Consider the following 26,408-nt stretch of genomic DNA (forward strand, 5'->3'; position numbering starts at 1 on the left):
CTTAGATACATACGTGGAATTATGATGTAGTGGCCCCTACAGGGACTTGGCTGGCACCAGGGCAGGAATGGATTCTCAATATTCCTGGATTTCCGTGTTTTAAAAGGGTTAGAGAGGGGAGGGGAAAAGGGGAGGAGAGGTGGCATTTCTGGTCAAGGATACTATTACAGCTAGAGAAAGGGTGGGTAATGTAGCAGGATCCTCTGTTGAGTCAGTATGGGTGGAAGTCAGGAACAGGAAGGGAGCAGTTACTCTACTGGGGGTATTCTATAGGCCACCTGATAGCAGCAGAGATACAGAGGGTCAGATTGGGAGACAGATTTTGGAAAGGTGCAAAAATAACAGGGTTGTTATCATGGGTGACTTTAACTTCCCTAACATTGATTGGCACCTGATTAGTTCCAAGGGTTTAGATGGGGCCGAGTTTGTTAAGTGTGTCCAGGACAGATTCCCGTCATAGTATGTTGACAGACCGACTGGGGGAATGCCATACTAGATCTAGTATTAGGTAACGAACTGGGTCAAGTCACAGATCTGTCAGTGGGTGAGCATCTGGGGGACAATAATCACCGCTCCCTGACCTTTAGCATTATCATGGAAAAGAATAGAATCAGAGAGGACAGGAAAATTTTTAATTGGGGAAGGGCAAATTATGAGGCTATAAGGTTAGAAGTTGCGGGTGTGAATTGGGATGACGTTTTGCAGGGAAATGTACTATGGACATGTGGTCGATGTTTAAGGATCTCTTGCAGGATGTTAGGGATAAATTTGTCCCGGTGAGGAAGATAAAGAATGGTAGGGTGAAGGAACCATGAGTGACAAGTGAGGTGAAAAATCTAGTCAGGTGGACAAAGGAAGCATACATTAGGAAGCGAGGATCAGATGGAGCTATTGAGGAATATAGGGTAACAAGAAAGGAGCTTAAGAAGGGGCTGAGGAGAGCAAGAAGGGGGCATGAGAAGGCTTTGGCGAGGAGGATAAAGGAAAACCCCAAGACATTCTTCAATTATGTGAAGAACAAAAGGATGACAGGAGTGAAGGAAGAACTGATTAGAGATAAAGGTGGGAAGATGTGCCTGGAGGCTGTGGAAGTGAGCGAGGTCCTTAGTGAATACTTCTCTTCGGTATTCACCAATGAGAGGGAACTTGATGATGGTGAGGACAATATGAGTGAGGTTGAAGTTCTGGAGCATGTTGATAGTAAGGGAGAGGAGGAGTTGGTGTTGTTAAAATACGTTTGTACATTAGGATGGATAAGACCCCGGGGCCTGACGGAATATTCCCCAGGCTTCTCTACGAGGTGAGGGAAGAGTTTGCTGAGCCTCTGGCTAGGATCTTTATGCCCTCATTGTCCACGGGAATGTTACTGGTGGATTGGAGGGAGGCGAATAATGTCCCCTTGTTCAAAAAAAGGTAGTAGGGATAGGCTGGGTAATTATAGACCAGTGAGCCTTACGTCTGTGGTGGGAAAGCTGTTGGAAAAAATTCTTTGAGATAGGATCTATGGGCATTTAGAGAATCATGGTCTGATCAGGGAGAAGAGGGGAGTGGCAGTGATAAGGGTCTCAACAGTCAATGGAACAGACAGGAGATTCTATGGACAGAAACAGGACGCTCAGACAGACAAACAGACAGACGTACTTTATTGATCCCGAGGGAAATTGGGTTTCGTTACAGTTGCACCAACCAAGAATAGTGTAGAAATATAGCAACATAAAACCATAAATAATTAAATAATAATAAGTTAATCATGTCAAGTGGAAATAAGTCCAGGACCAGCTTATTGGCTCAGGGTGTCTGACACTCTGAGGGAGGAGTTGTAAAGTTTGATGGCCACAGGCAGGAATGACTTCCTATGACGCTCAGTGTTACATCTCGGTGGAATGAGTCTCTGGCTGAATGTACTCCTGTGCCTAACCTGTACATTATGGAGTGGATGGGAGACATTGTCCAAGATGGATATAGATAGGATCTATGAGCATTCAGAGAATCATAGTCTGATCAGGGTCAATCAGCATGGCTTTGTGAAGAGCAGATCATGTCTAACAAGCCTGATAGAGTTCTTTGAGGAGGTGACCAGGCATATAGATGAGGGTAGTGCAGTGGATGTGATCTACATGGATTTTAGTAAGGCATTTGACAAGGTTCCACACAGTAGGCTTATTCAGAAGGTCAGAAGGCATGGGATCCAGGGAGGTTTGGCCAGGTGGATTCAGAATTGGCTTGCCTGCAGAAAGCAGAGGGTTGTGGTGGAGTGAGTACATTCAGATTGGAGGGTTGTGACGAGTGGTGTCCCACAAGGATCAGTTCTGTGACCCCTGCGTTTTGTGATTTTTATTAACGACTTGGATGTGAGGGTGGGAGGCTGGGTTGGCAAGTTTGCAGACATCACAAAGGTTGGTGGTATTATAGATAGTGTAGAGGATTGTCGAAGACTGCAGAGAGACATTGATAGGATGCAGAAGTGGGCTGAGAAGCGGCAGATGGAGTTCAACCCAGAGAAGTGTGATGTGGTACACTTTGGAAGGACAAACTCCAAGGCAGAGTACAAAGTAAATGGCAGGATACTTAGTAGTGAGGAGGAGCAGAGGGATCTGGGGGTACATGTCCACAGGTCCCTGAAAGTTGCCTCACAGGTAGATAGGGTAGTTAAGAAAGCTTATAGGGTGTTAGCTTTCATAAGTCGAGGGATAGAGTTTAAGAGTCGCGATGTAATGATGCAGCTGTATAAAACTCTAGTTAGGCCACACTTGGAGTATTGTGTCCAGTTCTGGTTGCCTCACTATAGGAAGGATGTGGAAGCATTGGAAAGGGTACAGAGGAGATTTACCAGGATACTGCCTGGTTTAGAGAATATGGATTATGATCAGAGATTAAGGGAGCTAGGGCTTTACTCTTTGTAGAGAAGGAGGATGAGAGGAGACATGATAGAGGTGTACAAGATATTAAAATGAATAGACAGAGTGGACAGCCAGTCCCTCTTCCCAAGGGCACCACTGCTCAGTACAAGAGGACATGGCTTTGAGGTAAGGGGAGGGAAGTTCAAGGGGAATAGTTAGAGGAAGGCTTTTTATCCAGAGAGTGGTTGGTGCATGGAATGCACTGCCTGAGTTTGTGGTAGAGGCAGATATATTAGTAAAATTTAAGAGACTACTAGACAGGTATATGCAGGAATTTAAGGTGGGGGGGGGATATATGGGAGGCAGGGTTTAAGGGTTGGCACAACATTGTGGGCCGAAGGGCCTGTACTGTGCTGTACTATTCTATATTCTATGTTACCTCTCATTATTTAAGATGCTTCTATCAGATCTCCCTTCAGCCTCCACCACTCCAGGGAAATCTACCCAAGTTAGTTTAGCCTTTCCTTTTAGCTATGTTATGAAGGATGAACAACTCTGATGGGCAGAAGGGTACAGAGTTGCCCATATGTCCCCCCACTGGGGGAATCACAAACTGTTACTGTTACCACGCTGCTCATGAGAGAGAAAGAGAGATCAAGAGGAAAACAAGTTGGAACATCTGCTGCTGATAAGAGGGAGGAGAGGAGCCATTGATTTACTGTTATATCTTTTGGAGAGGGCTGTTTACTTGGTACTATTCTGTTCATTAAAATTCCTCAGTGGACAGCCGGAGTGGGCTGGTTTGATGGGCTAAGCCATTCAAAACTGATTGACACCTGAGACCCCGTGAGTAGGGATAAAAGTGAGGTCTGGAGAGACACCCCTCAGACCGCACCAAGAGACACACTAGTGAGCACTGTTTAAGTGTTGGAACCCACGAGAAGGTGTGGGGGCATTGGAGACCGAACGAAGGATCGGTCAATTTTAACTCACAGTGTTTATAGCGAGGCCGGTGGAGACTTGTGTGTGTGTCCACCCTTGCCCGGGTGACGAGTCCACCACAGAAGAACGGTCTAGCTAAAGGACAGAGGGGTCATACCTGAATGGCCACAACAACACATCGACGGATCAAGAACGTGAAGGAAGGTTTGACTGGCTGTCACTGTTTGCTCACTCTCTCTCTCCCTCCCTCCCCCCAATGGTTACAACAAAAGAACCAACAGCTACCTCAGCCTACATGAACTGAAGTGAACTTTATACTTTCCCATGATAATTCATTATCCCCTAGACAACGATAGAGCTTGTTTATTATTTATTATTATTATTATACCCACACTTTTAGGTTTAGTATTGTTAATGTGTATTATCTGTATATTTGCATTGTTGATATTGATTTGTATATTTTACTAATAAACACTATTTTAAAAATAGTATCACCAGACTCCAAAGGACACTTCTATCTTTGCTGGTAAGACACCCAGTTACGGAGTACGTAACAGCTACTACTCTAATCTAAGGCAACATTTTGATAAGCACCTTCTGCACACTCTCCAAAGCCTCCACATATTTTCTAATACAGTGACCAGAACTCCACACAACACTCTAGATGTGACCCAACCAGTGTTTTATACAGATGCAACCAACATGATTTCCCAACAATTATATTCAACACCCCAACAATGAACACAGGTATGCCATATACCACCCTATTTATTTGTGTTGACACTTTCAGGGAGATATGAACTTGCACCCCAAGATCCTCCTGAATATTAATGTTTCTAAAGGCCTTATGAACATAGGAACATAGAAAACCTACAGCATAATACAGGCCCTTTGGCCCACAAAGCTGTGCTGAACATGTTTTTCTGACCTCCACATACCTGTCCAGGAGTCTCTTAAAAGACCCTATTATATCTGCCTCCACTACCATTGCTGGCAGCCCATTCTACGCACTCACCACTCTCTGTGTCAAAAGACTTTCCCCTGACATCTCCTCTGTACCTACTACCATGCACCTTAAAATTGTGCCCTCTCATACTAGCCATTTCAGCCCTGGGAAAAAGCCTCTGACTATCCATATGATCAATGCCTCTCATCATCTTATACACCTCTATCAGGTCACCTCTCATCCTCTGTCGCTCCAAGGAGAAAAGGCAAAGTTCACTCAACCTTTTCTCATAAGGCATGCTCCCCAATCCAGGCAACATCCTTGTGAATCTCCTCTGCACCCGTTCTATAGTTTCCACATCCTTCCTGTAGTGAGGCGACCAGAACTGAGCACAGTACTCTGAGTGGGGTCTGACCAGGGTCCTATATAGCTGCAATATTACCTCTCGGCTCCTAATCTCAATCCCATGATTAATGGCCAATACACCGTATGCCTTCTTAACCACACAGTCAGCCTGTGCAGCAGCATTGAGTGTCCTATGGACTTGGACCCCAAGATCCCTCTGATCCTCTACACTGCCAAGAGTCTTACCATTAATATGATATTCTGTCATCATACTTGACCTACCAAAATGAACCATCTCACACTTATTTGGGTTGAACTCCATCAGCCACTTCTCAGCTCAGTTTTGCATCCTACCAATGTCCCACTGTAACTTCTCACAGCCCTCCACACTATCCACAACACCCCAACCTTTGTGTCATCAGCAAATTTACTAACCCATCCCTCCACTTCCTCATCCAGGTCATTTATAAAAACCATGAAGAGTAGGGGTCGGAGAACAGATCCCTGAGGCACACCACTGGTGACTGACTTCCATGCAGAATAGAACCCATCTTCAACCACTCTTTACCTTCTGTGTGTATGCCAGTTTTGGATCCACAATGCAATATCCCCTTGGATCCCATGCCTCCTTACTTTCTCAATAAACCTTGCACGGAGTACCTTGTCAAATGCCTCACTGAAATCCATATGCACTACATCTACTGCTCTACCTTCATCAATGTGTTTAGTCACATCCTCAAAAAATTCAATCGGGCTCCTTCTGGCCTTTCACAAAGCCATGCTGACTATTCCTAATCATATTATGCCTCTCCAAATGTTCATAAATCCCGCCTCTCTGGATCTTCTCCAACAACTTATCAACCACTGAAGTAAAACTCACTGGTCTATAATTTCCTGGGGTATCTCTACTCCCTGTCTTGAATAATGGAACAACATCCACAACCTACCAATCCTCCAGAACCCCTCCGATTGATGACGCAAAGATCATTGCCAGAGACTCAGCAATCTCCTCCCTTGCCTCCCACAGTAGCCTGGGGTACATCTTGTCCCGTCCCGGTGACTTATCCAACTTGATGCTTTTCAAAGCTCCAGCACATCCTCTTTCTTAATATCTACATGCACAACCTTTTCAGTCCACTGTATGCCATCCCTACAATTGCCAAGATCCTTTTCTGTAGTGAATACTGAAACAAAGTATTCATTAAGTACCTCTGCTATCTCCTCCAGTTCCATACACACTTTTCCATTTGCCTTGTATTTACTGTACTCATCTCAACTTCAACCATAGAGTTGTAGAGTCATACAGCATGTCATAGGATCATACAGCCCAACTAATCCATGTTAATCACAGCATCCTTCCTGCTAGACCCAGCTGCAGGTCAGCCATAGATCAGCCATGATGAAGTGGCGGAGCAGATTTGATGGGCCAAATGGCTTAATTCTACTCCTATCTCTTATGGTCTTATAGGCATTGTCTACTTGTCTACAAGGTCCCCCATGACAGCTTGGTCCAGAAGGTTAATTCACGTGAGATCCAGGGTGAGAGTGGGAGTCATGGCATGATGAAGGGCTGCTTTTCATATTCAGGGCCCAAAACCCAGTGGTGTGCCACAAGGATCAGTGCTGGGTCCAATGTGAAGATCGAGAGGGTGCAGGAGAGATTAAGGAGGATGCAAGCTCATCCTCTCCATGTATGTATAGTTCCAAATAGCTTTTAAATGCTATAATTGTGCCTGATTTGACCACTCCCTCTGGCAGCTCTTTCCAGGCACCTACTGCCCTCTGTGTAAAGAAGTTACCTCTCCAGTCTCTTTTAAATCTCTCTCTTCTTATCTTGTAGTCATCCTCTCCCTATACCTCAGGCCCTCTAGACCTGATAGCATCCTCATTAGTCAATCCTGCACTCTCTCAACCTTCACAATGGAACCAGCGCCAATCCCTGGGGTACACCACTCTTATGGGCCTCAAATATGAAAAGCAGCATATCATCACCCCTTGGCTCCTCCCATCCTCACCTTTGATCTCATGTGAATTAACCTTCTGGACCAAGCTGCCATAGTGTAGTCAAGTACTTGACCTTGTACTCAAGTAGACTATGTCCTTAAGACCACAAGAGATAGAAGCAGAATTAGGCAATTTGGCCCATCGAAACTGCTCCACCATTTCATCATGGCTTATCCATTTTACCTCTCAACCCCATTCTCCCTGTTATCTTTAATGCCCTGACTAATCGAGAACCTATCTACCTCTGCCTTGAATACACCCAGTCGTCTGGCCTCCACAGCTGCCTATGGCAAAGAATGGTAACCACTCTTCCCTCATCAATCTTCTAGACCACATCTGCAGCTTCCTAAAATCTCTCTTCAGGACCTCCTCACCTTGTCTACCTGTGTCATTGATGCCAATATGCACCAAGATTTCTGGCTGCTCACTTTCACCCTTCAGAAAGCCTTGGGCCTGATCTGAGACATCCCTGATCCTGGCACCAGGGAAGCATCAGAACCGCATCTTTGTTCCTCTGACTAAGGAATCTCCTATCAACAGTGCAGTCCTATTCACCTCTTTGCTCTTCTGAGCCACACCAGACTCAGTGCCAGACATCTAGTCACAGCAGCTTCGTTTGGTAGGTTGCCTCCCTCAATAGTATCTAAACTTGTATAATTATTGAGGAGAATGGCCACAGGTGTACTATACACTGGCTGTGCATTCCCCTTCCCTTTCCTGACAGTCACCCAGTTATCTGTCTTCTGCAACCTAGGGGTGGCTATTTCCCTGTAGCTCCTGTCTATCACCACCTCATTCTCCCATATGAGTCGAAGGTGATCGAGTGCAGCTCCAGTTCCTTAGTACATTCTCTCAGGAGCTGCAGTTCGGTGTACCTAGTGAGGAGGTGTTTATCTGAGAGACTGGAGGTCTCCCAGACTTCCCAACTCCCACACAGAGTACAAAATATGGTCCCTAGAGCCATTCTCACTAATCTATATGCCTTAACAGATGAGGAATGAACAAATAAGAACAGACAGAGGGTAACTGACAAGACAATGCACATCACGCAAGCCCCATGTGCAAAACCACTCAAAACACTGGCACACTCACAAGAATGCCTGCTCTGCTTGCACTTGGCTTATTCTTATTGGCCCTTTCTAATGAATCCCTTTGCCAATTGCCTTGACGTCTCAAGTATGTAAACTTATGGAACGTATGATAAATGAGAGGTTAGTGTACTTTCTGGAAAGTAGAGGTATGGTGGCTACGTATCAAAGCGGGTTCTGGAAAGGAAGGAAAACTATGGATCCAGTGGTGTGTCTAGAGCGGGGGTCGGCAACCCGCGGCTCTGGAGCCACATGTGGCTCTTTTACGTCTGTGCTGCGGCTCCCTGTTGCTTTGGGAAATAATTGGTCAGTATTTAATTAAAATGTATTTTATGTTAGTTTGTTAGTTTTTGAAATGTAATTCTAAATTTGAAGATTATGGTGATCTTGTACAATCTAAATAAGACGTTGTGGCGACCCATTTCTTGACACATCCGAACCGGCTCACAATTAGCCAGCGTTCAGGCTAAGGGAGATAGCCTACGGGGGTTTGTGAGTACGTGTCTTTTGCAGCATCCGCGCCCAAGGGGGGGCGGGTTGAGGGAGGCTTAAAAGCAAGGCTGTTTAGTTCGAATAAAGCTATCTTTGACTGCAGTTTACTGACTGCGTGTAGCACACCGCTACAACGTGTTTTTATCGCTGGCTGTCCAGAGGGGAGGTGCTGAAACGCTTTGTCGCGTGTCTGGAAGAAGTGAAAACTTTCCTGGGCAGCAAAGGGCTCACCTTTCCTGAGCTGGAACAGCCAGAGTGGCTGGAAACGCTACACTTCATGGCAGACATGACAGCGCACCTGAACACGCTGAACACAGCTCTTCAGGGGTAAGGACGTACAGCCCTGCACATGTTGGAGGATGTTTTGGCATTCGAGCGCAAGTTGACAGTGCTTGCCAGAGATTTACAGAAAGGCACATTGTCTCACTTCCCCAATTTGAGAGAGTTCAAACAAGGTCACGACACGATAAATTCGGAGTATTTACATTCTGCAATCATCGCAATGCAAACATCGTTTGGGAAACGCTTCTGTGAGTTCAGAGAGGAAAAAAACACATTATCCTTCCCGGTCACTCCCCTAAGCATCGATCCATCCCTACTGAATACGACTGCATTGTCAGGTGTGAGTCAACCTGAACAAGTATGATAAATATTTTAATTGCCTATTATTTTACGTATATTCATATGTTTTCATTGTTCAGTGAAATAGTCCTTTTATTTTTCAGGTTGACAGCTGGCTGACGTTATTTTTGGTTTGCTGCTGGCGGCAAATTTAAGTTTGGCGTTTTTCATAAATACAAGAAGGACTCAAATAGACGTTGAGTATTTTACTTAAAAGTAACCTTCAACCCAACGTCTTTTTTTCGGAGTTCAAAATGTTTTTGTTGCATGCAGAAATGTAATTTCGTTTTCTCTGCAGGAGTTCATCAATTTCATAAATGCAACACATTATAGTTTGTTTATACATAGCATAAAGGCAAAACAAAATGTTGTATGCAGTGTTATTTCATTTTAAATGTCAAACGGGTTTTGCGGCTCCCAGTGTTTTCTTTTCTGTGGTAAACGGGTCCAAGTGGCTCTTTCAGTGGTAAAGGTTGCTGACCCCTGGTCTAGAGGATGAAATAAGAAAAGCACAAGTAAATAAAGAGACAGTGGTTGCAGTTTTTTTGATGTTGAGAAAACTTATGATATGTTATGGAAGGAGGGGCTCCTAATTAAGCTGCATTTAATGGGAATCGGGGGGGGGCAATGTTCAATTGGGTTAAGGACTTTTTAAATGGGAGAACTATTCAGGTGAAGATAGGATCAGAGCTATCAAGCCAGTATGTTGTAGAAAACGGGACGCCTCGGGAGTGTAGTGAGTCCAACTTTATTCTCCGTTTTAATAAATGATGTATTCTTAAATATACCAATGGAAGTGGGGAGGTCATTGTTTGCAGATGACGGGGCTTTGTGGAAAAGAGGGAGAAATATTGAACATATAGTTATGAAAATGCAAGATGGAATTAATCAAGTTGAAGAGTGGGGGACAAAGTGGGGTGTTAAATTTTCAGTGGAGAAGACAAAAACCATGATCTTTACAAGGAAAAAGCTCAGGGGACTTAATCTGACTCTGTATGGAAGTGACCTGGAGAGAGTTGAAAATTTTCGGTTTTTGGGAGTGCACTTTGCCTTGAGATTAACATGGAGAGGACATGTTAGATATGTAGTTGCTAAGTGTAAAAATGTGATAAATGTCATGAGGTGTCTTGCTGGTTTGGAATGGGGTGCTGATTTTGTATCACTGAAGTATATTTATGTAGCATTAATAAGATCAAGATTAGATTATGGAAGTATTGTATATGGGTCCGCAGCAAAATCTGTGTCAGCAGAACTGGATATCGTGCAAGCTCGGGCTCTAAGGGTGTGCTTGGGAGTGGTTAGAACATCCCCAGTATGTGCACTCCAAGTTAAAGCAAATGAAATGCCATTGGGGCTACAACGTAAACAGCTGGAGGGCAATTACTGGATTAATTTAAAGGGGCATGGTCACAAAGGGTGTTGGAGACATGCTGGGAGAAGGAAAGGACACAAAAAGAAAGTCTGGGCTGAACAGGAGAGCAAACAGCAAAAGATATGGGTGTATACGATAAAGAGTTTTGTCCAAGTGTGGTGTGGCCTGTCAGACCTTTCTGGGTATTAGAAAATCCCTCTGTAGATTTGGAATTGCTTAAGATTAAATGCAGTAATAAAACAGCTGATATACTCAGTGAATATCATAGGTATAGGGAATGTAAATATAAAAACGTACAGATTTTGACAGAAGGATCAAAGGATCCTGAAATGAGTGCAACAGGGTCCGCAATTGTTGTGCCAAGTTATCAAGTGGAAATTAGCGAGAGAATGCAGGATTGCTTGAGTGTTTATGCAGTTGAAGTGTTTACCATATTGTTAGCACCAGAATGGAGTGAGCAGGTTGATTGTAATAATATTGTGATCTGTAGCGATTCTGTATCAGCCCTTGCAAGCATTAAGGCAGGTACAGCTAGAGGACACCAGGATCTGCTTTATGAAATCCTGTTTGCAAATTTAAGACTGGCTAGACAAGCCAAAATATCGCATTCATGTGGGTTCCAGCACATTCGGGTATTATGGGAAATGAGACAGCAGATAAGCTGGCAAAAGCAACAGTCAAAAAAGGATCTGTAGAGATCAATATTAAACTATCAAAATCAGAGGGGAAGAGCATAGTGTGGAGAAGGATAAATCAACAGTGGCAGCAGCATTGGGGTAGAGCAATAAAAGGAAGACATTTACGTTCAATTCAGAATAGAATAGATATGGGAAGGAGTAGGGGAGTAAAGCAGAAGGAGCAAGTAATTATAAGTAGACTGAGAATTGGGCACAGCAACCTTAATGGTACTCTGACCATCATAAATAAACATCCGACAGATTTTTGCAATCTATGTCAGGAGACTGAAGCAGTAGAGCATATCCTTAATTCATGCAGGAAATTTGCACAGGAAAGACAACAAATGCTACAACAATTACGCAATATAGGACTGGTAGAGAACAGAGTTAAAGGTTTATTGGAATGTGGGGAGAGTAATCAGGGGAGGAAATGGTTGTTTCGTTTTTTAAGGGCAACGGGACTGGAAAGATGACTTTAGGCAGCCAAGTGAATGGACAATGAGGGACAATAAATCCTTAAGATGGCAGTAATAGACAATAGACAATAGACAATAGACAATAGGTGCAGAAGTAGACCATTCGGCCCCTTGAGTCTGCACCGCCATTCTGAGATCATGGCTGATCATTCACTATCAATACCCAGTCCCTGCCTTGTCCCCATATCCCTTGATTCCCCTATCCATCAGATATCTATCTAGCTCCTTCTTGAAAGCATCCAGAGAATTGGCCTCCACCATCTTCCGAGGTAGTGCATTCCACACCTGCACAACTCTCTGGGAGAAGAAGCTCTTCCTCAACTCTGTTTTAAATAACTGACCTCTTATTCTCAATCCATGCCCTCTGGTACTGGACTCTCCCAACATCTGGAACATATTTCCTGCCTCAATCCTATCAAATCCTTTAATTATCTTAAACGTTTCAATCAGATCCCCTCTCAATCTCCTCAATTCCAGCGTGTACAAGCCCAATCTCTCCAATCTCTCTGCGTAAGACAGCCCTGCCATCCCAGGAATCAACCTAGTGAATCTACGCTGCACTTCCTCAACTGCCAGAATGTCCTTCCTTAAACCTGGAGACCAAAACTGTACACAATATTCCAGGTGTGGTCTCACCAGGGCCCTGTACAAATGCAAAAGGACATCCTTGCTCTTGTATTCAATTCCCCTTGTAACAAAGGCCAACATTCCATTTGCCCTCTTCACTGCCTGTTGCACTTGCTCATTCACCTTCATTGACTGGTAAACTAGGACTCCTAGGTCTCTTTGCATTTCTCCCTTACCTAACTCTACTCTGTTCAGACAATACTCTGCCCTCTTGTTCCTGCTTCCAAAGTGGATAACTTCACATTTCTTCACATTGAATGACATCTGCCAAGTATCTGCCCACTCACCCAGCCTATCCAAGTCTCCCTGTATTCTCCTAACGTCCTCTTCGCATGTCACACTGCCACCCAGTTTAGTATCGTCAGCAAACTTGCTGATATAGTTTTCAATGCCCTCATCTAAATCATTGACATAAATCGTAAAGAGCTGTGGTCCCAATACAGAGCCCTGTGGTACCCCACTAGTCACCTCCAGCCAGTCCGAGAAACATTCACTGCTATCCTTTGCTTTCTATCTGCCAACCAGTTTTCTATCCATGTTGAAACCCTGCCCCCAATGCCATGAGCTCTGATTTTACTCACCAATCTCCTATGTGGCGCCTTATCGAATGCCTTCTGAAAATCTAGGTATACAACATCCACTGGCTTACCCTCGTCTAACATCCTTGTTACACCCTCAAAAAACTCCAACAGATTAGTCAAGCATGATTTGCCCTTGGTAATTCCATGCTGGCTCAGCCTAATCCTATTTCTGCCATCTAGATGTGCCACTATTTCGTCCTTAATAATGGACTCAAGCATCTTCCCCACGACTGACGTTAGGCTAACAGGGCGATAGTTCTCCGTTTTCTCCTTCCCTCCCTTCTTGAAAAGTGGGATAACATTAGCCACTCTCCAACCTTCAGGAACTGATCCTGAATCTAAGGAACATTGGAAAATGATAACCAATGCATCCGCAATTTCCTGAGCCACCTCTTTTAGAACCCTCGGATGCAGACCATCTGGACCCAGGGATTTATTAGCCTTCAGTCCTACCAGTCTACTCATCACAGTTTCTTTCCTAATGTCAATCTGTCTCAATTCCTCTGATATCTTATGACCCTGGCCCATCCATACATCTGGGAGATTGCTTGTGTCCTCCCTGGTGAAGACAGATCTAAAGTACGCATTAAATTCTGTTGCCATTTCCCTGTTTCCCATAACAATTTCTCCCAATTCATTCTTGATGATCCCCTTGCAGCCATGTCTCCGTTATCCCAACAATATCGTAGTTCCCCATTTTCATCTGAGCTTCAAGCTCATCTGCCTTATTTCTAACACTATGTGCATTCAAGTATAGAATTCTTAGCCCATTCCTCCTCTCTTTGCTTAAAACACTGTCTACTGTACCTAACCCAGCTCCTTGAACTTCCATCGGGCAAATTGCACCCTGAATTTTGATGACCTTCTCAAGATTACCCAAACCTTCTACACATTTAATCCCATGCTCCTTCTGACCAACCCTCTGGATCTGGATCCCTGCCCCCTGCACATCTAGTTTAAACCCCCCCGAGCAGCACTGGCAAACACTCCTGCAAGAATGCTAGTACCCCTCCGGTTCAGATGTAGACCGTCCCTTCGAAACAGATCCCAATGTCCCTGGAACAAAGACCAATTATCCAAAAACCTGAACCCTTCCTTCCTGCACCATGCTCTCAGTCTCGTATTAATGTGCATAATCATTCTATTCTTCGCCTCACTCGCACGTGGCACAGGTAGCAATCCCGAGATTGTCACCCTGGAGGTCCTGCCTTTCAGCTTCACTCCTAACTCCCTGAACTCTCTAAGCAGGACCCCCTCACTCACCTTACCTACATCGTTGGTCCCTACATGGACCACTACATCTGGGTTCATGCCCTCGTTCTCAAGAATAGCCTGCACCCGATCTGAGATGTCCCGGACCCTGGCACCAGGAAGGCAACATACCATCCGAGACTCCCGATCTGCCCCACAAAATCTCCTATCTGCCCCCCTAACTATAGAATCCCCTAAAACTATTGCTCTCTTCTCTTCCCTCCTCCCCTTTCTAGTTGAGGGTTCAACCTCTGTGCCAGAGGCAGGACCACTGCAACTCATTCCTGGTAGGTCATCCCCATCAACAGTATCCAATACGGTATACTTATTGTTAATGGGAATGGCCGCAGGGGTGCTCTGCTCTCTCTGCCTGCTCCCCCTGCCTCTCTGGACCGTCACCCATCTGCCTAAATCTTGGTTCTTTGGTGTGACTACCTCCTGATAACTCCTATCTATCTCTGCCTCTGCCTCCCGAATGATCCGTAGTTCATCCAGCTCCTGCTCCAACTCCCTAACTCGGGCTGATAGGACCTGCAGCTGGACGCACCTCTTGCAGGTGTGGTCATCAGGGACAACTGTGTTGACCCTGACTTCCCACATACTGCATACGGAGCACACCACTGCTCTGACTGTCTCCCCCATACCTGAACTGGATTAATAGAATGTCTAAAAAGCACCTAGCGACCTTACCTTCTTCCCCTCAGCGAGCAATCACACAGCCTTACCAAAGTCCCCTTACGCCAAAGCCCAGGACTCTGCTTCCACGGACTCCGCTGCCCACTCTGAAAAGAAGTCCTGCCTTTTAAAGTGCGCGCTCGACGCTGACGTCACTCGCGCCTGCGCAGTTCCCCCTCCTCCACAGGTATTGACCAGGTAGGCTTAAATCCTACGTACACGGTCGAATTCTCTGAGCTCCCAGCTGAATCACAAGCTGTAACTTGCTCCCGATTCAAATGCAACAGTGTGGATGCCAACTGCCATAACAACTCAAGGAAGAAGAAGAAGAACAACAAGAAGAATCCTACTCTGATTAAAAACAAGCTCTTTTCACACATCCCTGGGTGGATTGACCAATGCAGAGAAAACTGGCTCAAAGTGCTGCTTTTTAACTCTTAACTGCGGACCTGACTAAAAGGTAGCTCAATTTATGCACTACTGTAAAATGTAAGATAGCTTATATACATAGATATATTACATGTCCATAAAGTCATGCTAAAACATACCATATATTAAAAAAAACTTGCACTGATACATGGATAAGAAAGCTTTATAAACCTTTAAAGCTTTATAATAGCTTGAATGGGCATCTTGACTGATATGGGCCAGTTGAGTTGAAGGGCCTGTATGAGTCTGTGAAACCCTAAACCCCAATAGCATGAGGAGAAACAAGATTGTGGTGTAGATACTGGAACTGTACCTTGCATCTGGCTCTCAGATGTTACGTCAGAGTGAAGGAAAAGAATGTTCTCAGCTCCATAGACCTGTCCAAAGGCAACAGATGTGGCCTCTCCCTCTGATCGATTGTAATCAACCATACTCACCTAAACATCAAGCACAATTCAATCCAAGTAACTCCTGTTATCAGATGATAATAAAAACAAGTACTGGCAGTGTCAATACATTTGTCAGTGACATGCAAGAGAAAACACCAGAGGCCGCCACCACACCATAACACCACCATCACTGCCTCCCCTGTCCACCAGATCCCTCACCTCTCCTTCCGCACCCTTCATCGTCCCTCCATCACCTCACCCTTTCTCCCCTGCCCATCACCTCCTCTGCACAGCCTATCACCCAACTTCTCTCCCATGGCTTTTCTCTCTAAACTCCTTCCATCCACAGACTTCGCTCACCATAGATTCATATGAGCCACACAGCAGGGATCCAAGCCTTTCAGACCAACCAGTTCATTCTGTCCATGTTGGTCTCAATCTCCTGAACTTGGTTAATATCTCTCTAAGATTTGCTCTCCATGTACCTATCCAAGTGTTTCTTATATTATAATAAAGTCATAGAGCACTAAAGCGCAGAAAAAGACTCTTTGGCCCATCTTGTTTTCTGTCTAACTTCATCTACATGCACCCAGACCATAACCTTACATGATCTTCCCATCTATGTACCTATCCAAATTTCTCTTAAATGTTGACATTGAACCCACACCCACCACTTTTGCTGGCAGCTCGTTCCACACTTGTACCACCCTATGCATGAAGTTCCCCCTCAGTTTCCCCTTAAATATTTTACCTTTCATCCTTATTGAGATTCAGCACAGAATAGGCCCTTCTGGTCTCCAAGCTGTGCACTCAACAACTCCTCATTTCACCCTAGTTGAATCATGAGAAAATTTACAATGACCAGTTAACCTACTAACTGGTATGTCTTTAGACTGTGGGAAGAAACCAGAGGACTTGGAGAAAACCCACGCATTCCACGAGAAGGACATACAAACTCCTTACAGATGACATCAGAACTGAACTCCGAACTTTGGGCCTCATCTCAGAGGACTTCATAGGAGAATGAGGGGTGTCCTCATTGAAACCTATCGAATGATGAAAGCCCATGCTTGAGTGGACATGGAGAGGATGTTTCCTATGGTGGAGGGATCTAAGACCAGAGGACACAGCCTCAGAATAGAAAAATGTCCTTTTACAATGGAACCAAGGAGGATCTTCATTAGCCAAAGAGTGGTGAATCTGTGGATTTCATTGCCATAGGCGGCCAAGTCATAGTGTATATTTAAGGCAGAGGTTGATAGATTCTTGATTGGTCAGGGCATGAAGAGATATGGGGAGAAGGCAGGAGATTAGAGCTGAGAGGGAAAATGGATCAGTCTTGATGAAATGGCAGAGCAGACTCGATGGGCCAAATGGCCTAATTCTGCTCCGAATCCCCCTGTTGTACTGCAGTCCTCAGTGCCTGACCAATCCCTGTGTAAGTACCACCCTGGTTAGTCCTCCTAAAGTACAATGCCAACACTTGTCTGCATTAAATTCTATCTGCCATTTTCAATCCAATTTTTCAGCTGGTACAGATCCCACTACAAGCTTTGATAGACTTCCTTGCTGTCCACTATACCCCTAATCTTGGTTTTATCTGCAAATTTGTTGATCCAGTTTATCACATTATCAGTGATATAGATGGCAAACAACAATAGGCCCAGCACCAATCCTTGCAGCACTCCACTAGTCACAGGCCTCCAGACAGAGAGGCAACCATGGGCGACTACCCTCTGTCTTCTCCTGATAAACCACTGCTGGATCCAATTGGCTACTTCATCCTGAATGCGAAATGACAATCTTATGTACTAGCCTTCCTTGTGGGACTTTGCCAAAGGTCTTGCTAAAGTCCATGTACACAATGTCCACATCTTTTCCTCCAAAAGAACATAAGAAATAGGAGCAGGAGTCGGCCACCTGGCCAACTGAGCCTTCTCGACCATTCAAAAAGATCATGGCTGATCTGGCTATGGACTCATCTCCACCTCCCTGCCTTTTCCCATAACCCTTACTTCCCCTACTATGCAAAAATCTATCCAACCTTGTCTTAAATATATTTACTGAGGTAGCCGCCACTGCCTTATTGGGCAGAGAATTCCACAGATTCACCATCCTCTTGAAAAGCAGTTTCTCCTCATCTCCATTCTAATTCTACTCCCCCAAATCTTGAGGCTATGTCCACTAGTTCTAGTCTTATCTTTCCCTTTCATAATTTTATATGTTTCTATAAGTCCAGTGATGTTGTGGGGGTGGAACTGGACTCTCTGATGGTGGTGTCTGAAAAGAGGATGCTGTCAAGTTGCATGCCATCTTGGACAATGTCTCCCATTCACTCCATAATGTACTGGTTAGGCACAGGAGTACATTCAGCCAGAGACTCATTCCACCAAGATGCAACACTGAGCATCATAGGAAATCATTCCTACCTGTGGCCATCAAATTTTACAACTCCTCCCTCGGAGTGTCAGACACTCTGAGCCAATAGGTTGGTCCTGGACTTATTTCCACTTGGCATAATTTATTTATTATCATTTAATTATTTCTGGTTTTATTTTGCTATATTTCTACACTATTCTTGGTTGGCGCAACTGTAACGAAACCCAATTTCCCTTGGGATCAATAAATTATGTCTGTCTGTCTGTCTGTCTAAGATCTCCTCTCATTGATGAAGGTAGAGCAGTGGATCTAGTGTATATGGATTTCAGTAAGGCATTTGATAAGGATCCCCATGCTAGAGTCATTCAGAAAGTAATGAGCCATGGGATGCAAGGAGACCTAGCTTTGTGAGTCCAGAATTGACTTGCCCACAGAAGGCAAAGGGTGGTTGTAGGTGGTTTGTATTTTGCATGGACACAATGACAAATGGTGTTCCACAGTGATCTGTTCTGGGACCCCTCCTCTTTGTGATTTTTATAAATGACCTGGATGAGGAAGTAGACGGGTGGGTTAGTAAGTCTGCAGACACAAAAATTGGGGCAGTTATGGATAGTCTGGAGGGTTGGCAGAGGTTAGAGAGCAACATTGATAGGATGCAGAACTGGGCTGAGAAATGGCAGATGAAGTTCAACCCAGATAAGTGAGAAGCGGTTCATTTCAGTTGGTCAAATTTGAAGACAGAATATGATATTAATGGTAAGTCTCTTGGCAGTGTGGAGGATCAGCAAGATCTTGGGGTCCGTGTCCATAGGACACTCAAAGCTGTTGCACAGGTTGATGGTGCTGTTAAGAAGGCATACGTTGTGTTGGCATTCATCAACCGTGGGATTGAGTTCAAGAGTCGTAAATCAGAACCCACTTTGAATACTGTGTTCATTTCTGGTCACCTCATTACAGGAAGGATATGGAAACTATAGAAAGAGTTCAGAGGAGTTCTTCAAGGATGTTGCTTGGATTGGAGAACATGACTTGCTTGTTGTTTGTTGTCACTCCAAGCAAAGATACGAATGGACTGTCGTTGTGTGGTTTTGTCTCCTCGTTATCCACATCCTTTTCAGCTGAGTGGGTCTGGCCGTTCACCGCTGCTCTGAGTTGGGTATTCTGTCTCTTCGTTGTCCAAGTCTGTGTTCCAGTCCAGTCAAGTCCGAGTTCTAAGTCCAGTCAAGTCCGAGTTCCAAGTCCAGTCAAGTCCGAGTTCCAAGTCCAGTCAAGTCCGAGTTCCAAGTCCAGTCAAGTCCGAGTTCCAAGTCCAGTCAAGTCCGAGACCCAAATCAAATCAAGATCTAAGTCCTGAGTCCAAGTCAAATCCAGGATTCACCAGATTGTTATCCAGCGTTTACGTCCATGTTGACATCTTGTCCTCATTCCTGGCCTTCCTAGTAATTCTCAATAAACACAGTTCAGTTTATACTATCTCAGTGTCTGTGTCTTGCACTTGGGTCTGCTCCCTTGTAATAGAAAATTTTGAAAGGGATAGATAAGATAGAATAGGAAAGTTGTTTCCATTGGTAGGTAAGACTAAACTAGGGAACATTGCCTCAAGGTTCAGATTCAGAGGAGAAGATTTGGATGATCTTATTGAATGGCAGGGCAGACACGATGGGCCGGATGGCCTACTCCTGCTCCTATTTCTTATGACCTTATGTTCTTATGAGACTAGAACTGCATGCAGTACTCCAAATGCGGTCTTACCAGTACCTTGTACTCTTAAATTCAATCCCTCTAGCAATGAAAACCAACATTCCATTTGGCTTCTTGATAGCCTGCTGCACCTGCAAACCAACCTTCTGTGATTCATGCACAAGTACTCCCAAGATCCTCTGCACAGCAGCATGCAGCAATTTTTTACCATTTAAATAATAATCTACTCTTTTACTTTTCCTTCCAAAGTGGATGACTTCACATTTACCAATGTTGCCCTCCATCTGCCAAACCCTTGCCCACTCACTTAACCTATCTATATCTCTCTGCAGACTCTTTGTATCATACATCACCCTGAACTCTATGCACTCTTATCTTATGGATAAGTCTTTTATGTGGCACCTTACCGAATGGCTTCTTGAAATCCAAGTAAATAACACCCATCTGTTCCCCTCTATCCACTGCACTTATCATATCCTCAAAGAACTCCAGTAAGTTTGTCAAACTGGACCTGCCTTTGCTGAATCTGTGCTGTGCCTGCCTGATGGATCCATTTCTTTCCAGATGCCTCGCTATTTCTTCTTTAATAATAGCTTCAAGCATTTCCCAACTCCATATGTTGAACTAACTGGCCTATAGTTACCTGCCTTTTGCCTACATCCTTTTTTGAACAGTGGTGTGACATTTGCCACCTTCCAGTCCACTGGGACCTGTATAGAGAATTTTGGTAAATTATCACCAAAGCCTCTACCACAACCTCTGCCATTTGCTTCACAATGCGTTCCGTCAGGATGCATTCCATCAAGACCAAGGGACGTAACTATCTTCAGGCCCACAGGTTTTCTCAGCATTACCTCTTTAGTGATAGACATTGTATCAAGGTCCTCACCACCCATCGCATCCATAACATCTCTTTGGCATGTCAGACATGTCCTCCAATGTGAAAACCGACACAAAGTAGTCATTCAAATTCTCGGCCATTTCCTCACTTCCCTATATTAATTCCTCCTTCTCATCCTCCAAGGGACCTATATTTACTTTATTCATCCTTTTCTGCTTCATGTAATTATAAAAACTTTTACTCTCTATTTTTATATTTTGTGCTAGTTTATTTTTATAATCTTATCTTCTCTTTTATTATTCCTTGCTTAGTAGTTCTTTGTTACTTTTTAAAGTTTTCCCAATCTTCCAGTTTCCCACTAATCTTGGTGTCTTTGTATGCACAAGGTTTTAGTTTGATGCCTTCTTTTATTTCCTTAGTTATCCAAGGCTGGCTCTCCCTACCCCGCACTCTTACTGTCCTTGTTTTTAACGGGAGTATACTTCTGTTGAGCACCATGAAAAATCTCTTTGAAAGTTTTCCACTGTTCCTCAACTGTCCCACCATATAGCCTGTGTTCTCAGTCTACACTAGACAAATCCTCCCTCATCCCATTGTAGTCTCCATTGTTTAGGCATAATACTCTGGTTTTAGATTGAACTACTGCACCCTCCATTTGTACGAGAAATTCAATCATTCTGTGATCACTCTTTTCAAGAGGATCCCTTACTACAAGATCACTAATTTTACCTGTCTCATTTCACAGGACCAGATCTAAGATAGCATGTTCCCTTGTAGGTTCAGTTACATGCTGTTCAAGAAAGCCATCATGAATGCATTCTATGAGTTCTTAAGACTGCCTCAACCAACTTGATTCACCCTATCTATGTGCAAGTTAAGGTTCTCCACAATAACTGCTGTTCCATTCTTACATGCTTCAGATATTACTGTTTATTGCCTGTGACACCGTAATGTTATTATTCGGTGGCCGATAGACAACTCCCAATAGTGATTTTTTTTCCTTTTACCATTCCTAATCTCTACCCAGATGGATTTAACATTCTGCTCCTTAGACCTTATATCATCTTTCACTATTGCCCTGATCTCATCCTTAATTAAGAGCGCTAGCCCACCTCCCTACTTTCCTGCCTATCCTACTGTATTACCTGATTTCCTTGGATATTTAATTTCCAATCCTCTCCCCCCTGCAACCACATTTCTGTAATGACCGCTAAGTCATACCCTTTTGTATTGATTTGTGCCACAAGTTCACTGACCTTGTTTCAAATACTACGGGCTTTCGGATAAAGTGCCCTTACACTCATCGTGCTTTTAAAATCTTGTAATCTTTTAATCTTTTGCATTTAATTTTTCTTTACTCCACTCTTACTTTTTTCTATTTTATCTTTTGCTTTTTCTTTATCTTTATCCACATTTTTCTCTTTTACTTTATCTATACTTCTCCGAACTGTTGACCCCACCCCCCCAATATTTAGTTTAAAGCCTTATTATGCAATTCACTAGGATTCAGGTGGAGCCCATTCCAATGGTACAGCTCCCTCCTTCTCCAATACTGGCAGCAATTTCCCATGAATTCAGACCCACTCTCCCACACCAATCCTTGAGCCAGGCATTTAACTCTCTAACCTTCTTGACCCTATGCCAGATCTGTCTATTCCCCTGACTATACTATCCCCAATTCCACTACATTTCTCTTTTCTGCTTTCTCTTTAATGGCTTCCAGAACAATGGTGCCACAGTTATGTTGCTCATCCTTCCTACAGACCTCACTCTCATTCACACAGGGAGCAGGAACCTCAGTGCTGGAGGAGCCTCAGCCCTTGAACTTGTCCAACAGGTCTGTCTCTTGTAACCTCTACCTGCCTCTCTCGTAGTCACACCCCCTTGTCCCTGACCACAGACCGAATTTGAGGCATCTAGTCTAATGGGTGTGACTACCTCCTGAAACAGAGAATCCAGATAACTCTCCCCCTCCCCGATGTGCCTCAGATTCCAGGTCATCAAATTTGAGCCTGACTTTCTTGTGCAGCCAATACTTGCTGCAGATGTGGTCACCAGGAACCACAATGGAGTCTACCAGCTCCCACATCATGCAGCTACAGCACATCACCTGATCCTGCATCTTCCCTACTTTATTTAATTCGCTGTAATTCAGTGACCTTTATATTCAACCACTAAAAAATTCTTATCTGCTACTTAACTGTGCCTCTCCGCCAAGCTCTCAAGTTCCCACTCCTACATTAGTCCATTCACACAATGGTCACCTTACTTTGACCCTGCTTTACTTTTATTTGCTCCTGCTAATGAATTACGAATCGATTGGTCCACACTAATGCGCTGAGCCCTGCAAAATGCTCCTTTTTGTAAATTCTGCTCCCTGACCTGTGCTAAGTTCTCTCTCTCTCTCTCTCTCTCTCTCTCTCTCACTCTGTCTCTCTGCAAATTGATTGGTCCGCCACTAATGCTTATTGCTTGGTGCACTGCCGCTTGGTTGGTCAGTCTTCTTGGTCTCCTAGGGTGCATCACAACCTGGTATGGAAGTTGTCCTGTCCAAGACCGGAAGAAACTGTAGAAGATCGTGAACATAGTCCAGCACATCACACAAACCAATCTTCCATCCTTGGACTCACTTTATACCACACGCTGTCGGAGCAGTGCTGCCAGGATAATCAAGGATAAGTCCCACCCAGCCAACACACTTTTTGTCCCGCTTCCCTCCGGGAGAAGGTTCAGGAGCATGAAGATTCGTACGGCCAGATTTGGGAACAGCTTCTTTTCAACTGTGATAAGATCGGATCCTGACCCGGATCTGGGCCGTACCTTCCAAATATCTGAACCTGACTTGCACTACCTTACTTTCCCTTTTCTATTTTCTAATTGTGATTTATAATTTAAATTTTTTTATTATATTTACTTCGATTTGTACTTCAGGGAGCGCGAAGAGCAGAAACAAATATCACTGTGATGATTGTACGCTCTAGTATCAATTGTTTGGTGACAATAAAGTAAAATAACCTCGTCAAAAAAACTCTAAAATTGCTTAGAAAAGACTTACTATGCACATGGCCATGTTAACTATTCTTAATCAGTGCCCCTCTATCCAAATATTTACACATCCTGTTACCTGGAATACCTTTCAATAATTTATCCAGGACTGATACCAAGCTCATTGAACTATTCAGTAAGTTCTCAGCTTACTTTTCGAAACTTTCCTGAACAATGGAATGCTAGCTATCCTTCAGTCATCTGGCTAGGAATGGTTTAAATAACTCTGCCAGGGTTCCTGCAATAGTTGCTCAAGAGATAACAGAAACAAGTGTTTTACCAATGAACAGGTAATTCTAGCATTACAATACATTCTCTCTACTCGCCTCTCCCATCAGACAGAAGGTACAAAAAGCCTGAAAGCACATATCACCAGGCTCAAAGACTGATTCTATCCCATTGTTATAAGCCTACTGAATGTCTCCCTAGAACAACACAACCTCACCATCAACCTCATTCTGACCTTGCAGCTTATTGTTTGCCTACACTGCAATTTCTCTGCACAGAAGTGTGGAAATAGGAATCAAAACCAAGCTCTATCGAAGTCTAGGGGTAAATGAATAGTCTTATGATGATACAGAGTTCAGTTTAGTTTAAGTCGAGGTAGTTGCTGTTGTACCATTGGAGAGAGAGAGAGAGCGCGAGAGATGAGCAGTTGCAGCAGGCAAACCTTCCGTTGTCTTCTTGTCCTGTTGTGGTCACCGACTGTGACCCCTCTGTACCAGGCCAGACCATTCTTCAGTGGTGAGCCTGTCACCCAGGTGAGGGTGGACACACACACAAGCACCCACCAGTCTACCTTCACACACTGTGAGCCTCTGATCGATTCCCCTGAATCGATTCGCTGCACCCTCACCTGCGCGAGGGTGCACAAAGCTCCTCCAGTGTCCCGTGGTGTGCCTGCCTGTGTCTCAGCAGACTTGCCTTTTATCTCCCCTAGGGGTGTACCAGCCTTCCATCATGTCCATCACCTGGACAACACCACCTTGCTGTCTCAGCAGGAATCTACACAAACAGGCAAAAGTGTCCTTGGAGCAAAAGTAAACAATTATCGAAGAAGCCATAATACTAAATCATTCTCTCTCTCTCTCTCTCATTATCAGCATCTGTAGCAGGAGGCCTCTCCCCTCTTCTTCTCTCTCTTTCGTTGGCAGCATAGCTCACGGGGGGTCAACTCAGAACCCCATCTCCACCTGGTTTGCTCATCACACATCACATTATATAAATGATTTGAATAAAAATACACAGGGCTTCGTAAGAGTGACACAAAAGTAGGAGGTTTGGTTGATAGCAAAGAAGCTTATCATAGATTACAACGGGATCTGATCAGTTAGGCCATAAGACATAGGAGCAGAATTAGGCCATTCAGTCCATCGAGTCTGCTCTGCCATTCCATCATGGCTGATCCCAGATTCCACTCAACCCCATACACCTGCCTTCTCACCATATCCTTTGATGCCCTGACAGATAAGGAAATGATCAACTTCCACCATAAATATACCCACAGACTTGGCATCGACTGCAGTCTGTGGCAGAGTATTTCACAGATTCATTACTCTCCAGCTAAAAAAATTCCTCCTTACCTTTGTTCTAAAAGGTTACCCCTCAATTTTGAGGCTTTGCCCTCTAGTTCTGGATACCCCCACCAGAGCAAACGTGCTCTCCATGTCCAGCCTATCTAATCCTTTTAACATTCGGTAGCTTTCAAGGAGATCCCACTGCTTTCTTTGATATTCCAGTGAGGTCAGGCCCAAAGCTGCCAAACACTCCTCATATGTTCCTCGTGAATCTCCTCTGGACTCTCTCCAATATCCTTTCTGAGACATGTGGTCCAAAACTGTTGATAATACTCCAAGGGTGTCCTGGCTAATGTCTTATAAAGGCTCAGCTTTATTTCATTGCTTTTATATTATATTCCCCTTGAAAGAAATACCAATATTGCATTTGCCTTCTTTACTACAGACTCAACCTGTAAATTTAGCTTCTGGGAGTCTTGCACGAGGACTCCTAATTCCCTCTGCACCCCTGTTAGAGTGGGCTGAGGAGTAGTAAGCGGATTTCAAATGGTTGTGTGGGCGATACATTTTTTAAAGTCAAACCGACATAAGCCATAGACTAAACACAAGAGATTTGGCATATACTGTAAAATTCAGCAGGTCAGGGAATATCCATGGAAAGCAGCTAATAAAATAAGAAAGTAGTGAATATATGGAATGAGCTGCCAGAGGCAGATACAATGGTATCTGCAAGGTTTAGCAATGTCTTTGACAAATTCCCTCATGGGTGGCAGGTCCAAAAGTGTCTCTGAGGTGTGCAGTAGAACAGAGGGACCTCGGATGCTGATCCATAACTCTTTGAAAGCAGTATCATAAATGGGTCATAAATGAAAGTACTGAGTACAGGAGTTGGAATCTTATGTTGAAGCTGTGTAAGGCATTAGTGAGGCCTAATTTACAGTAATGTGTACAGCTCTGGTAACATACCTACAGGGAAAATGTCAATAAGATTTAAAGAGTGCAGAGAAAGTTTACAAAAATGTTGCTAGGACTTGAGGACCTGAGCTATAGGAAAAAGTTGAATGAATAGGGGCTTTATTCCCTGAAGTACAGGAGAATGAAGTGAGATGGTACAGAGGTATTACAAAATTATGAGGGCTATAGATAATGTGAATACCTGCAGGCTTTTCC

At 44.1% G+C, this 26,408-nt stretch overlaps 1 protein-coding gene across 1 annotated transcript in view; it reads right to left on the reverse strand.

Annotated features, from left to right (window-relative positions):
• LOC132405211 (15-hydroxyprostaglandin dehydrogenase [NAD(+)]-like) overlaps positions 1-26,408 on the reverse strand; it is a 70,654-nt gene that overhangs the window by 38,975 nt on the left and 5,271 nt on the right. The window contains exon 2 of the mRNA XM_059989902.1: positions 15,680-15,803. Coding sequence (XP_059845885.1) covers positions 15,680-15,803 — 124 coding nt within the window. The remainder of the gene's footprint in view (positions 1-15,679; positions 15,804-26,408) is intronic.

This window comes from Hypanus sabinus, chromosome 15 (assembly GCF_030144855.1).
Source record: "Hypanus sabinus isolate sHypSab1 chromosome 15, sHypSab1.hap1, whole genome shotgun sequence".
NCBI classification, from domain to species: domain Eukaryota; kingdom Metazoa; phylum Chordata; class Chondrichthyes; order Myliobatiformes; family Dasyatidae; genus Hypanus; species Hypanus sabinus.